Below are 16,140 nucleotides of genomic sequence, written 5' to 3'. Positions count from 1 at the left end.
TAAATAATTAAATAATAATTGATTTCATGAAAAAATCCTCATAATTTTAAATTAAAATTATATAAAAATTTAAAATTATATATGAAGGTTATACAATTTTACTGAAGGAACACAAAGCAACCAAGGTTAATTCTAGGTTAACGGTTAACTCCCATTCTATATTTTTTCAATAACTCAAAAAACATTTTTAAAAACACATTTATTTAATTCTGAAATAACTTACTAGTTAGGGCAGCGCTACACGGAGGCAAAGGTGGGCAAGTGCTCCTCTAACATTTGATTTAGCCTCTTCCCCCATTGCCCCACCTATTATTTAATGTTAAAAATATGTAAGTAAACAAAAAAATTGTAAATCATTATTAATATACAAAATAATATTAAAGAATTTTTATACTTAAGTTATATTATTTTAAGTTTGACTGTTATATTCAAATTAAATATGCTTTTTTTGCACATTTAAAAATAAAAATACTCAATAAAGTTAAATACTAATTGCACACATTTTAAAATCTCATACTTCAATAAATAAAAAGTTATGTATTGTTACACATCAATAAAATAAAACAGAGGAACTTTGAAGTTTTACTGTAGTACATTTGTGATGATAATAATAGGTATATTTTTTGATTATTTATTTAGAAATATTAGTGGTTCCGAAGTACAACATTTTACCGAAGACATTAGACACTTCTACATAAAATGTTGACACCCACCTAGGTTAGGTTAATGTAAATTTGTACACCCAATGGGCAATGACAAAGGTGATCCCCTACCTATTAGATTTACCTATGACAATTGCATAGGTAAATATATATTTCGGCGCCACTGAAAAATATAACAATATATTATACTCAAAACATTTTTAGCAATACTAAAATATTGTACAAAAAATGTGTAGCCATATATAAATGCCTTGACAAAAATAGTTTGGTGCAGTATCGCCTTCCAATAAAAAATATATGGTGTCGTCACTGCTTATTAGGCAATAATAAATATTAATATACAAAAATGTGGTTGTTACTTCAAGTAAATTACTTGAATATAAATAATGTAATAAAATTGGTGACAACTCTAAGTTGATATCTATTGAATTAACCATCTATAATGATAGGTTACAATAATCATATACAATGATTTTTCTTTATTTTGCATTCGAGGTTGTAGGTCCCGATAATATTACTGTAGTATATTTATGTTTGTTTTAAGATATTTGGTAAGTTTCTAAATGATTTATAGCAATTGTTTATAAGACAATGTTGTGCAATGTACATAATACAAACTGATGTATTCCTATATCCTATAAATGCATCAAAATTATTTTTTGTATATTTTAAACTTTTGAATAATTTCTATAGGTAATGATTAATTAGAAGGATACCTTACCTATCGATAATAATAACTAATCAGATATTCTATCAAACAGGCAAACAGCTATCTTAAATCATGGTACTCAGTAGTGCATTTAGGCTTAGCTTATCGTTCAACTAGAACAACATTTAACTGCTCTTCCTACCTCCTACTACCTAATCAATCTATCTATAACTGACCAATATTTATCTACCTACATGTTATATAAAAAGTAATAAATAATAATGTATAGGTGGTACTATGACTTAAATAAACTATGTACTATTTTTATTATTATTATTATTATTATTATTTAGTTCATACTAAACGCGAATTAAGATACATATTACATATTATAGTATGTTGTTCTTAGTTGTAATGCGACATGCCGACATTGCGACTATGCCCAAGGTAAAAGGCTTGTAATTATTAATTGTATCATTACTATCCTAACATAATTATGTACCTACATGAATTTATATTTAGACTTAAAATCGATTGACCAAAGTGAAATAAGGGAAAGCTGTTAATCAATTAAAAAACAAAATCATAAAAATACGATAATGGATTTGCAATTATTTGGTGGTATAACAGGTAAGGACTAATCAGTAATCACTAATAGAATATAGGTACATGTCGATTGGACAAAGTGGGAGGGATTTTTACTAGATGTATGTTTAGAATTTAGATCCACGATGTAGAGAATAAAACTCAGCTCCTTCACATCGTGATTAAATCAAATACATTATTTTTTATTTAAATATGTCAAAGAGTCATTCGTCTTAAGAAATTAGTAAATAATTACTCGTATGATCAACTCACGAACTATGATTATAGTTCGTGGATCAACTTAATCAAGTCGATGACGAAAAAAATAAAAAATTTATTTGAATTTAGAATAAGATAATAATTATCACGGACAAAAATATATTTATCCTAGTCCGTGATAATAAGTAATAACTTAACCTAAAAATCCTAGATTAAGATAACAACAATAATTTCGCGCCAAATTATAATAAAACATTTGTATTTCAATACTTCATATTTTTATCAGTTGTCGATTACGTTTAAAATGATTAAATAATATAGAAAAATAGAAAAAATTACATTAGAAACAGTGTACAAAATGAGTGAAACTACTAAATTACGCAAGTACATAGTCAGCACATTCTCACTCAATGGCTTTACGGTTCAAGAGTAAGTAAACACCTCAACTTACGTATTTGCATAGCGCGTATATGTACAAAAATGTTCTCGTCTATGGTCTATCTCTATGACTAGGTACACACGTCCTAAGTGTGCCATCAAAATTGAACGAATAATTATACTTGTTTATAAAAATAAAATTATAATTAAAAAAACTTCATTTAATTCACTATAAAAGAAATTAATTTATTCTTGTCTGCGGTTCAAATAAAGTACATTGATGAGCTACTGTCAATTGGTGATCCTTATGAATATCTTATGTTAACATACTATTTACTAATTAAAATTGTGTTCGGTTTTTTTTTTCTTTATAAGGAGAGCATGTGCATACTTAGTACAACAATTGGAACCATTGGAGTCCAGAGAAGATCGTGATCAATGGTTAGATAAAATTGTTGATTATGTACGTGTTTCGAGTACCAACGATGGAAACATAGTGACATACGAGTTACTGAGTAAAGCTCTTAAAGTAAGTTTACTAGACTATCCATTCTAATTTATATTACAAAATTGTCAAAATTACATTCTAATACAAAATGAATTGTATCATTCCATTTAACATACATCTGTGTCATGATTTTAATAGTTCTGCTGTAATTTACAAATCCTCAATGATGAAGACATATTACATGTGACTCCTGCTTATAAATTACCTCGCTATAGATACTGTCCAACAACAAAAAAGTTTCAAAGAATAATATCAGAAACATCCATGTTTGGCGATGCACAGTCGAAAATCTCCCAGTATTTTGACAGGTAAGCAATTATACGTCATATTATATTGATATATTAATGTATATTTTACTATTATTATTATTTTTTTATTTTCATAGATACACTGTCATTAGACAACGTATGGCTAGAATAAAGACTATAGCTGATGGTACTCTCAATCAACCATTGACAATCGGTGATAAAATACGAGATGTCGATTATCTTTTGAGTTCAGGAGCCTGTAGGAAATTTGATCGCATTTCCAAAAGTAATTCAATACTACTGCTGGGTTTTTTAGTGCAATTGAAAGAAGGAGGTCGATATCATTTAGAAGATCCTACTGGAGCTATACCTCTTGATATTTGTGCAACAATATCCTTTTAACTCAAGACAGTAACAATATTAATGCATTAATAGTAAAAAAAATAATAATAATTAGTCAATTACAATTAAATCATTTATTTAAAATTTTGCCATATTGATAACATAGCTTATCAATGGTTTACAATTCAAATATATTTAAATAATTTTCTTAACCTTGAATAAGATTTCCAAAGGGGTTATTTTACTGAGAATTGTTGTGTATTGGCAGAAGGTAATTATTGTACTGATCGCAGAGTTTTTTTTGTCACTAATATGGCTTTACCGCCATGTGAACGTACAGAAATTAGCAAGTATGAAATTTTATATATTAAATATCTATAATACATAACTTTAGCTGGTTAAAACTTTTATGAACAATATTATTAAGTATTTAATATATTTAAATTTTATTGTTACAATAAAATAAGATACTTAAGTTTTGCGTGTGTTGTTCAATTGATAAAATTATGCATTTTACAGTAAAAATCAAAAAATTGTACTATATAATATATTACCTATTATATAAGTTAATATTTCTTAGTAATTTCAGATTTTAAATGGCTGATTAATCATTGATATAAAAGTTGCTTACTACTTTTTGATTATCTTTTTATTGATTTTATCTAAGAATGTTTTAACTGTTTTAAGTATAAAATTATTGTTGAATGAATTTAATTAAAAGTATGACAAAATGTCAACTATAAATTATTCGTTATATCTATAAAATTGAATCTAACTTAAGTATTTATTACTTAAATATGTAATCTCGTACATTATGTACAGCTTTATGAATAATTATCACTTATTATGTGTGTTATTTTAATTGTTTACGTTTTTGTTTTCAGAATTTATTTTGGAGAATCAAACAATTTTAGTGACAACAATGATCTCAACTTAAAATCATGTAATCCTAAATTGTTGGAATACGAGAAGCGTAAAAACCGAATGATTATATTTGTATCTGATGTTTTTCTAGATGATCCAAAGGTTAGTGAAACATTTCATAATGTGCACTATAATTATAATTGATAGATATTATTTACAATAATTTATAATTAAATTGTAATTTATACGTCATTATGAAAACTTAATTTAATTAATCAATTCTATAATTTGGCGACCTTTCAGATGTTTACAACCATGGATTTTTCTAGTAAAATTCTAACCCATATTTCTAAAAATGTTAAATGTTTGTAATATATTACATTCAGCCATACAAAATTTACATGTTAATAAATGAGTAATATACATTTTTCCTCATTCCATTAGCTCAGTTATATAAGTAATCTTTACTTACTGTTGTATTGTTGTTAATTAATTATATTATAACATATTAGTTTTAGATACCATCAACTAATTTATTATTAAAATAAAATAAATAGAAAGTTCAAAAACATTATTAAAATATTTTCACTTTTTAAAATTTAAAATTTGAATTTGTAATATAATTATATGACCAATATTATAATAATATATTGACTTATATAACAGTTTAAACTATAAGTGTTTTTTATAGGTTCTAAGAAAATTCCATACGTTGTTAAATTCATTCAATGATCTTGCTCCAGTAGCCATAGTGATGATGGGTGACTTCTTGTCTTGTCATGTACCCTCACATGCATATGCCCAGGAATTAAAAACTCATTTAACTCAACTAGCTCATTTTTTACATGATAATACGCCTGGACTTTGCAAACACACTATGTTTGTGTTATTATCTGGTCCTGGAGATCGTTATAGTGGTGCTGCAGGTGCAAGTATCTTGCCAAGGTACTTAATATATTTTAAAGTTTAAAGATACATATTTTATTATTTTAAATAAACTTATTTAATTATTTTGAATTTAAATTTTATTATTTAGACCTTTTATACCTGAGTTCTTAACTGAAGAATTTCGCCGCTTGGTGCCACGGTGTGTATTTACCACAAACCCGTGCCGTATGCAATATTGTACACAACAAATACACATTATACGAGCTGATGGTCTAATGAAAAAAACTGCCAACTATGATATCAGACACGGATCAATGGATCGAAAGAAATCTCCTACAGTTCCAGAGTCTGATGATGATATTGTTAAAAATGTAAGTAAACAAAATTAGTACCTTTTATTTTTAATTAATATTATTTATTTTAATTTGTGGACATACAGTATATAAAAACTTTGGAAAGCCAGTCACATCTAATTACAGTCCCTTTGGACGTGTGCCCCACATACTGGCCACTTGCATCACATTCCTTGAGTTTATACCCAATGCCTGATCTAGTGTGCATAGCAGATGCCAATGCTCCAGAGTATAGTACCGTAGGTTCTAATGATTCCAATAGTTCTAATTCAAAAATATCATCATCTACAGGCTGCATATTTTTTAATCCAGTAAGTACTAATGTAGTTGTGAAATTGAAATGTTATAATTTATATTTTTAATAGATAATGATAATGGGTTTAGTGTTCAGAGTATTTTAATTATATATTTTTTTAAGTTATCCCATAAAATTCTATAATCTTACCCACAAAAAAACGCACCTGAGGAAAAACCAAAATCCGCCCAAACTCACATATTTTCCAATATTTCACATACTTAAAATGTTGATATCAGTTATCTGCTTTCAGTCTACATGCATGAAACGAGTGCGGTCAGAGCCTAATCCAGAATTAGATGAATATTAAAGATTTAATAAGAAACAAAAATTTCATTCAAAAGAGTAAAATACTTAAAAAATTGTAAAAATAAATTTTTTTTCAAATATTTTTAACAATTAAAAATTATTTTGAAAAGCATTAAGAGGATGTTATACACTGTTTGTTTTCTCTCTCTAGCCCACGTCCAACATAAACAAAACGCATTTACGCAGTCTTAGTGGAACTCGCTCAATTTTGGTTCTAAAGTAAATACACCTATCATAAAATTAAATTTTGATAATATTTCTGAGTACAAGACGATGAGTTTTTTTTTTAAGAACATTTAAAGGTTATTTAAAAATGTTGTAATTTATAGCTATTTCTAAACGATATAATTAACATTGTATTGAGAATAATGGAATACACCTAGGTAAAACTCATCGTCTTGTACTCAGAAATATTATCAAAATTTAATTTTATGATAGGTGTATTTACTTTAGAACTAAAATTAAGCGAGTTCTACTAAGACTGCGTAAATGTGTTTTGTTTATGTTGGATGTAGGCTAGAGAGAGAAAACAAACAGTGTGTGACATCATCTTAATAGGAATTATTAATTTTGAAATAATGTGTGCGTTGAGTTAAAGTATCACCTATAGGTACTCTGTCCAGAGAAAGTGTCGATTGTGCGCAACCCTCTGCGTCACCCTACTATCAAAACTGGTAAACATTTTTGCTAACATGGCTGGGTGACACTTGGGAATGCGCAGAAAAACTGATTTTAGTCAATTAGTGATTTTATTTTGCTGAATAGAGTATAGTATAGTTTACCGATACATTTTAATATCCTACATAATATAAAGATAATGACAGATTTTTACATACTAATGTAGATATATTATGCATAAAAAATAAAAAATTAGAAACATTGAAACTCTAAATCAGCGTTTCCCAACTGTATTCCGCAATGGATTATAAAGGGCTCCGTTCGTAATACCACAATAAATTTACACAGAAAACACAGATAAAAATTAACGTTAAATATTTCTTGGGGGCTCCACGACAAACTACTTACTCAAACTACTAGACTCCGAGGCTAAGAAATTTTGGGAACCGCTGCTCTAAATAATATGATACCTGTATTCATTGAAATAATTATAGTTTATATAATATTTTTATAAAAGTAATTATCATTAAATATTAATGCTTTAAATTTATTTGTTAATACAATGAAAGTTGGTTTATTAAAATGAATTTTTTTTTTCATATATTTTAATATGTATAGATAGTTATTAACAAAGAAAAACAAATACAAATACATTAACTTAACAAACATTAGTTACGCATTTCACAGTAACTGATATTTTATATTTTTATTTGTTTTCAGTCATCGTTTTCCAAAAATAAGTATAGTTTTTCAGTGTACATAACTGCTCAGCGTCAAATTGAGGACAGTAATTTACCAGACGATGAATATGATGCAAATAATTCATTAATAGACAGTGAAGATACTGTAGCTACAGCAGGAAACCGTCGCAAAACTTAATGGATGTTCTGTGTAATGTCATATATTATAACAGTAATTTTTAATGAATTAAATTTATATAGTAATGTAAATATTAAGATTTGATAATAAATTATTTATATTTTTGTATTATTTGTTAAAATAGTAATTTTTAATTATCTATTATTTGTATTTTTTTTTAAATCTTTTTCCATACATAATGCATTATATCATTTAATTAACAGTACTTGGGAAGTTCCTTTAACCTAAATTAAATAAATTGTTAACATGGTTCACCTGTTAACTTGTTCGCTTTCACAAAGTAATTCTATAATATGTTAATAGTATATTTTAGAAACTAACTTATTTAATTAAATGAACTTTAAACTTTTTATTACTTTCAATATTTGGCATCAGTTACACTTTAAATTATATTTATATTTTTTTTATGTTGGAGAGATTTTAGTTTAATACTAGATTATCTAGATTTAGGTTATGGATCTTTTTACATCCAAAAAACAACACAATTGCGTCATGATAATTAGCGGTTACATACAAATTGCGTCCATTTTTTTAAAATTTTTAAGTGAAATTGATTCAATATTTGTGGATGGAACTTTTAAAAGTTGCCCAAAATTGTTTACCCAATATTTTACAATCCATGGCTTGAAGAATAATTATATATTTATTTATACATAACACTGGTATTTTTTTACTTCCTAGTAAAAATATAGATACTTATACTAGTTATACTAAAAGATTGTTCATCTCAAATCTAAATGTCTAAAAAATAATATCAATTTTTCACATAAAATAATATTTTCAGATTTTGAAAAAGCAATTCATTCAGTATTATTAATCGTGTGATGACCGTCTGTTAAAATGAAAAGATGCAGGTTTCATTTAGGTCAAAGTTGGTGGAGGAAAATTCAAACTGTTAGTTTGAGTCAGTGACAAGAATACAAAAAAAAAGGTTAGGTTTTCCATTCAAGTTTTTACCAGTTTTTTTAAATTTTATATTTTTCCCTTTTTATTTTAATTATTATATCGCATACCTCTATAATTTAAACCTACACATTTTCATTTTACTTATTTCTAACTGCAAATAACGACAAAAATCAATATTTTTAGTTTACCGTTAGTCATAATTTGCTAGGAAAATAACGGGTTTAACATTGGAACGCAATTCGTGTAGTCATTAATTCACGTGGAAAAGGAATTTTGGGACACAATTCGTGTGCAGCGTAATTAGCTAGATCTAGCCCATTTTACCTTTTTAACTGCAAAAAACATACTACGATTGCATTCGAGTCTATAATATAGGTTTTATAATAATAATAATAGATACTACTTAGGTCATAAATCAAAGTTAGTTTAGAAAAATCCATAGCAATAATATTTTATTAAAAAAATAAAATTCTAAGTCAGAAATAGGTCTTTGTTTAAAATGCTCTTTTGCTATTGTTTTTTACCCAAAAATTGCTATGCCTTTTCATGTTTAATTGTAAATGCTCCTACCGATAACTTTAATTTTACGGGTCATATATTTGACAATTATTATGTATTATGCCGTGATGTGGTTTTTCCATCAACTTAATGGGCCGATAAACCTTCAGAGGAATCTAGAACGACCCATGGACCAGAATAATTCCACCAACATTATAACTCACAGTTTCACTGGTTAATTTTTAACCTAGCCAACAATTTAATTTTTTAGCCAGTCCTAAGCCTGTAAAATTTGGAAGGAAAATTGTTAAAACTAAAAACTTATAAGGTATAAAGGTATTTACTGAGTTTACTAATAGGTACGAAGTAACTATATTAGTAAGTAGAATATACTGAATATAGCCATAGGTACATTAGGTACCTACTACCTAATATATATTATTAAAGGTTGTAGCCGTTGTAGGTATAGTTAATAAATAACGCAAAAAATAAGTATCAAGTATAGGTACTTATAGGTACCTATTAAATATGGAAATAATTATTTATTTTTCATTAAAATAGGTGTACACAGTAGTTAATTTGTTAAATCAAAATATTTTTTTCCATTTTTTAAATTTCATATTCTTATAGGTTTCTACCATGTTTTCTCCAAAAAAAATGTATAAAATAATAATTATAGGTATTAAAACATTTAAAACACATCGCTCAGTAACAGTAGGTACATAATAAATATAAATTACTTATTACAACAAATAGGTATACACAGTATACACAAACACAATGCAACTAGGTTAGTATATAATATTATCATCTTAATTACCTAATTTTAATTGATAAATAATTAATAACACCGTTCATTTCATTGGACGATAACGACTATTTTAAGTAGGTTTTTAGTACCTACTCTAAAATTCTGTAAAAAATTAAAATATCATTTTTTTTACATCATTAAATCATCAATTTTAAAAATATGTCGAGCATATTTAATTATCTATTTATAATAAATTATAATATTGTACACATTTTTAGTGTTTTGTTAATTCAAATATCTTAATGATCAACATAACAGAATAACAGATCACCTGCTTAGTACACCTACCTAATATAAGACCTATGGGTTATTAATAACGAAAAATAGTTATTTTTGAATATAAATATAAAAATATTTAAGCGAGAAGCAAAAATGTTAAGTAATAGAGGGGTAAATAAAAATGATATCTCTTGAACGTGGTAAATTTGTAAAAGAATTAAATGTTATTGGTTTTTTTATTAGATTTTTCATTATTTGTATTTATATATTATATAGGACGGTAAGTATAGTTGAGGTAATGAAATAAAATATTTGTATAATATTATTATAATATAATGTATACTAACTAAACATAGGTACTCGAAATTAATTGAATGTACCTAAGTATCAATCAACATCATTAAAGCACATAATATGATAAAAAAATAAATTAAGATATTCATCATACGTTAGATACAAGTAATTATAAGTTAAAATAGGTTTTTAAACTAATTTTCATTTTTTAAGATAAAATGTGCAACATATACTACATATACTTATAAGTACAGTAAGAATATTGTTCTCAGTTATAAAATTTCAATTCAATAAAGCAAAATAGGCAATACATATAATGATAGGTGTACATAAAACAATTCCCTTTTTGTAGTTTTAAATTTTAAATAAATAAATTATTCGTCGTTTTATTTTTAGGATGAAATATAATACCTTTGAAATACAATATTTCAAAATTCGATTATTTTATTTCAATAAATACACGGTAGCATATTTATATATATATATTTATTTAAAAACTGTTTTATTCATGTTTTTGGTTTCGTTTGATGTCAGCAGTAATAGCAGTTATTATAGATAGGTAGTCTACTATTGGCGTTGGTTCCTAATTTTCTATATATATTAATTCTCAAATCTCAACATCAATAATATCATAATTCATAACCATTATAGTTGGTATTTCTCTCGTTCTCTATAATCTAGGAACAAATAATTTGGTAGCCTATCTAAAATATTATTTTTCGCAATCTAAAAATTCACTGAATTTCTAAACACTTTCAAACACTTTCAAACTTTCTCGTGAATTTTATTTCAGAAATCAATAGTCGAAAAAGTTGATAAAATTTAATTTTTATAAATACCTAGCAATCGTCCAAAGAAAAGTACAATTTTTTTAGTTTTAATTTAATATATTTTATATTTTATATAATATCAATTACAAATAATTCAGAAAAATACATTATAAATCTTATCATAACCTATAGAGACTATAATAATGATTTTACTTAAACTCTGTATTAAAATAGGTACCTAATTTAGCATAAACATTTTTAGGTACTTATATATCTAATGTATCGATTAAAATGTAGGTAAGTACTATACCTACTTGCTGTACTAGTTTTTAAAATTTCCTTATAAGGTGACACACTCAGAAATGATCTTTTATTTTACAATACCTTCCCACGACCTTTGGCGACGTATATAGGCAATTCTCTTTGAAAATATATAATATCTTAATTATTAAGACTTAATATATTAATTAATTGTCTATTATTACTTACTCAATTTATATTAGTAATTATTAATAAATAATAATATATAATATTATATTAAATAGTTATTTAGATATGACCGTAATTATTTCTATTTTTATGTTTAAATATTAATTACATAATATATACCTAGGTAATTATTATTTATTCTTACGAACAATATATAATTATGTCTAAATTTTAGTTATAAATATTTGAAACTGATCTGAGAGAAATTAATTTTGAATGTCTGAATAAAAACTTCTGAAATTATTACATTTAAATTGTAGGTACATTTAAATGTTGAACAAAATATAATCGTTTGCATTTGAGTAGGTACGATACCTATTTTTTAAATTATACATAATCCTATATAATTATTCTTATATTTGCAATGATGATAAAAATTTATTTTGTTTTGACGTTTTATATTCTAATTCAAACCGATATATCTGAGTAAAATGTTTAGTAAATTATGCAAATTTATGTTGTACATAATACATATCTATGGGCTATGGCCTATGGCAATATATTATTTAGTTACCATTATGCACCAAACGTAAAAAGTAAATGTTATTATTATTTTTTTTTTTTCAAAAAACTGATGCCAAACTACTTTACAATATTTACTTATATTTGCATAAATGTACAATCTAATAATTTTATATTTTTGAAAATAACAAATTCAAAAGTTATCGTGTGCAAGTTCCGTCAGTATGAAACATATAATAACAATTTATTAATAACTTTTAGACCGTTTTTAGTTTTATACTAACTATAATTTTATACAATTGAACATAGGTGTAGGAACCTATATAATTATAAATATTATAAATTCTAATTGAGACTATTAGTTATCCAAATACCTATTAATATATTACGATTTAATAGATAATTTTGTTTGTTTTTTTTTATATAATAATTATTATGTTACTTGAAAAAAATAAGAGATACTTAAACAGTGTCTTAAATTGTAAGTATAATCTCTATATTCTATAATATACTGACCTAAATTGTATGGCAGCCATGACATCAAAGTAACATAATTAAATTAGATTGTAGAATATATAAATAATAATATTTTAGTAACATTTATCTTTTTTACAATTATTATCCTAACAGTGACTCCTACGACTATTATTTTATAGATGTCATTTCGCAGATATGGGTAACTCGGTAATTATCAATTGGGTGGGTAATGAATTTGTTATTTAAGCGTATTAAACACAACAATAATAATATTAATAGGTACATATATTTATTAAATCGAGAAATCGAGGAGTTATAAAATATTTCTTCAGAATTACAAGAATTTTCATTCGGAATACGCTTTATAAAATTTAATCTTCAGTTGTGACATTTTTACAATTATATAGTTGAAGCGATTCAATGGATTTGCAGTAGTTTTACTATATATATAAATATAAATGTATAGACTGCGGTGAGTTTTTACGTATATATTCAAATATAAACTATTGTGGTCTTATAAAATAGAAAAGTATTTACGATCATAAACATCGTTAACAAAACGTATTATGCAAAACATCGTCGCAGATTAATGTGTGGAACGACTGGAACGGCCTGCTATCTCTGTACAGAGTCGAGTAAGCGAACAATAGCAATTCTAGACGATAAACTATGCGTTAAAAACGAAAGAGGAACATTATTGTAGATTGGTATATAATATTAGGTAAGTATTGATCAATGGCGTATATAGGAATATATATTATTTTCAATATGGCCTAGGTTAGATTATGGGCTATGGGTCATGTCCCAGCCACCCTTATCCCTATGTTCGCCATTAGTACCTACCTATATATGTTTGTAGAATAATGCTAATGCATATTTTCAAATATAGCAACTATATATCGTATTATATTTTAATAGAGTTACAAATCATAAAGCATTACTGTGTTATAATAAATTTTCCATTTTTTTTTTTAAATGTAATTTTTGTTCATATATTTTAGAATTAACTACAGACATAAAAAATGTCAAAAATTGTATTATATAATGTATTACCAATTCGAAGCCAACTTATAATGTAACTAAATATATATAATTTTTTTTTTTTTGATGGTTGTCGCGGTATTTTGATATTATTTAGGTACTATTATTATATTCACAAAGAAACGTCGCCGAGGTTTGTTTCGGTTTGTTTTCTTAGAGTTTGTGGATTGCATGACTTCATTTCGAGATTACACTCGTACTGGTCGACGTATGTCGCGGACCGCCGGTGTTCGTCGTGCGCCAAACAGCACATTATCAAACCCGACGGATGGTCGGCGTCGACGTTGTTTCCGGGATGCACCGGCAGCTCTTGGTGACCGGTCATCAGCTTGGTCATGCCCGTGGTGATGTCGGCATCCAGCGAGACTTCCGACACCGTACCTGGGATTTTCAAGAACCGTTTCCACGCCGACCGGAACTGAAATGAAACCATAATAACTGAATTATAATAATATAAGTCATTACAAATGTTAAGACCATTGTAAAACGGTACAACAATAGTACATCTGAGAGATAAAATCCAGTATATTGTATTTAAAATGAAAGTGCCAAAAACACGTTCAAGCATTTTATTTTTATTTCTTTAACTACTATTGGTGACATAATTATTAGTTAAAGAACAAAATACTATAAGCGTACAATTTTTTTCGTGATTTGTTGCCTATTACCCATGTGAAATATTTTCCAAAATACAAAGTACTTACTAGTAAAAAAATTAAATAAAATAGTCATCAATAAAATTAAAAGAAAATTATAATATTATTCTATTCAAATTATTTTTTAGAAATATAAGTAATATAACGGAAAAAAATATGAGAGCCAAACAAATTCAAAAAGAGTTCTATAATTCTATTGATTCTTTTATCAAGTCATATTATTCTTATTTTGTTTATCCTTTACCAACCTCCTACACACAGTGCTTTTATTAAGCCTTTAATACCCACAAAATGTGACAGCAATATTAATTTATTTAAAGTATTTCCTTCTTTTAAAACTTTTATACATAATTTAACCCTATGACTTTGAGCTATCTCGGAGTATGAAGTTTGACACATATACGAAAATATGTATTTTTTTGTTTAGTACTTAGGTACTGTTATACGTAATTATCGAAAAAATCACATTCCATAACTATTTATTATAAAAATGATATGTAATTCCCAACAACTAAATATGCATACTATATAAAACAACTATATATGTATCTACAGAATACCTAATATTTGACTTTACCGATGAATAATATGTAGGATTTTGCAGCAACTGAAATTATGGTAAATTTTCAATGGGAAAAGTTTTCAGCGGTGGAGAGAGTGGGTACGTACTGTATATTATGTATTATGACGCGTGTTATATTATATTTTTATTTCTAAAGATATGATAAATAATTTTATATTTTAATTTTGAATTTATAGTTTTTACTTTTCTAAATATGTTTTTTTTTATTAATTCTTCAAAAACCCTGTATGGTTATTGGTTATTAAATATCAAAACAAAAGTTACTATTATAATTACTTATAATTGTTAATTAAGAGAGACTTGGTTCAAAAAATGTTTGAATAAAATTATGGATTTATTTTAGTCATTTCGTGATTAATATTAATTGATTTTAATTCTTCGAAGTAATTCAATGTTTGCTTACTTTTTAGTAAAATATAAGTGGAATATAAAACCATTATATGTATTCCATGAATTGTGAATAACTGACAGAAAAATGTAGTACAATATCATTAAAATTGACATTTTAATATTTCTATCTACATAAAATACACTTATTTTACTAAAAAAGCTTAAGTTAGATTGACATGAAAACATAACTTGCCACTGCCTGAGATAATATAAATGTTTTCGTTAAATGTAGTTTTGATTTCTATAGAGTTGAAAATAGAATGAACATCATCAATAGATTTTGGTTAATCTAAGTACTTAATGTTAAAAAAATTCTGGTTTCAGTTATTTTATCGGTTATGCCTGAAAAGTGCATAATAATCGATCACCTAATCACTGCAGTGGTATTAAAATGATTACACCATACGTTGTTATCTTATAGTGTTTTGCTTGTAATCCATAGTTACTAATCGATTAGGAAGTCCATGTAGTTCATATTATTTTTATTGAAAATCTATACAAGTAAAAACTACTAAAGAAAATTTTTCAAAAAAAAGTAACACAAATTGCGCCCGGGACACTATTCGTTCATAAAAGTTCGTTTACCTGATTTGGTACGCAATCGTGTGCACAGAGAAATTATCGCAGTTACAACTGTATATTAAGTGTTTACATATATTATGTTAATGTTAAACCACATTTGAATGCGGTGATTAATTTTACATTATTTCCTCGGGTCATTGGTGTTTTTTGGAGTATTAACTATTA

The 16,140-nt window shown here is 26.0% G+C and overlaps 2 protein-coding genes across 3 annotated transcripts in view; one reads left to right on the top strand and one right to left on the bottom strand.

The window, feature by feature from the left end:
- Nucleotides 1-2,386: 2,386 nt before the first annotated feature.
- On the top strand, nucleotides 2,387-7,938 carry LOC132930419 (DNA polymerase epsilon subunit 2). Of its 2 annotated transcripts, XR_009662226.1 has the most exons (11): nucleotides 2,387-2,544; nucleotides 2,869-3,022; nucleotides 3,140-3,309; nucleotides 3,387-3,639; nucleotides 3,814-3,941; nucleotides 4,476-4,617; nucleotides 5,147-5,400; nucleotides 5,492-5,714; nucleotides 5,783-6,007; nucleotides 6,245-6,355; nucleotides 7,639-7,728. XR_009662226.1 is itself a non-coding variant. In XM_060996292.1 (10 exons), exons 1-10 carry the CDS (start codon nucleotides 2,474-2,476, stop codon nucleotides 7,795-7,797), a joined length of 1,779 nt encoding a protein of 592 aa, XP_060852275.1. In that variant the 5' UTR covers nucleotides 2,387-2,473; the 3' UTR covers nucleotides 7,798-7,938. The 2 variants fall into 2 exon arrangements, 1 of the variants encoding a protein (XP_060852275.1); XM_060996292.1 differs by lacking the exon at nucleotides 6,245-6,355 and having other exon boundaries at nucleotides 7,639-7,938.
- A 4,739-nt stretch (nucleotides 7,939-12,677) lies between these two features.
- Nucleotides 12,678-16,140, bottom strand: part of LOC132930427 (rhodopsin-like) — a 39,995-nt gene continuing 36,532 nt past the window's right edge. The window contains exon 7 of the mRNA XM_060996300.1: nucleotides 12,678-14,182. Within this exon, the coding sequence (XP_060852283.1) occupies nucleotides 13,877-14,182 (306 nt within the window). The 3' untranslated portion in view covers nucleotides 12,678-13,876. The remainder of the gene's footprint in view (nucleotides 14,183-16,140) is intronic.

The sequence above is a fragment of the Rhopalosiphum padi genome, chromosome 4, assembly GCF_020882245.1.
Source record: "Rhopalosiphum padi isolate XX-2018 chromosome 4, ASM2088224v1, whole genome shotgun sequence".
In the NCBI taxonomy this organism is placed as follows: Eukaryota; Metazoa; Arthropoda; class Insecta; order Hemiptera; family Aphididae; genus Rhopalosiphum; species Rhopalosiphum padi.
The sequence above is the reverse complement of the archived record's forward strand: the minus strand, read 5'-3'. Positions and strand labels throughout refer to the sequence as shown.

Coding starts and splice junctions, on each gene's coding strand:
- LOC132930419 (XM_060996292.1), top strand. CDS start 2,474: ATGAGTGAAACTACTAAATTACGCAAGTACATAGTCAGCACATTCTCA. Junction 3,023..3,139: donor TACTGAGTAAAGCTCTTAAA/GTAAGTTTACTA, acceptor TGATTTTAATAG/TTCTGCTGTAATTTACAAAT. Junction 6,008..7,638: donor GCTGCATATTTTTTAATCCA/GTAAGTACTAAT, acceptor ATTTGTTTTCAG/TCATCGTTTTCCAAAAATAA.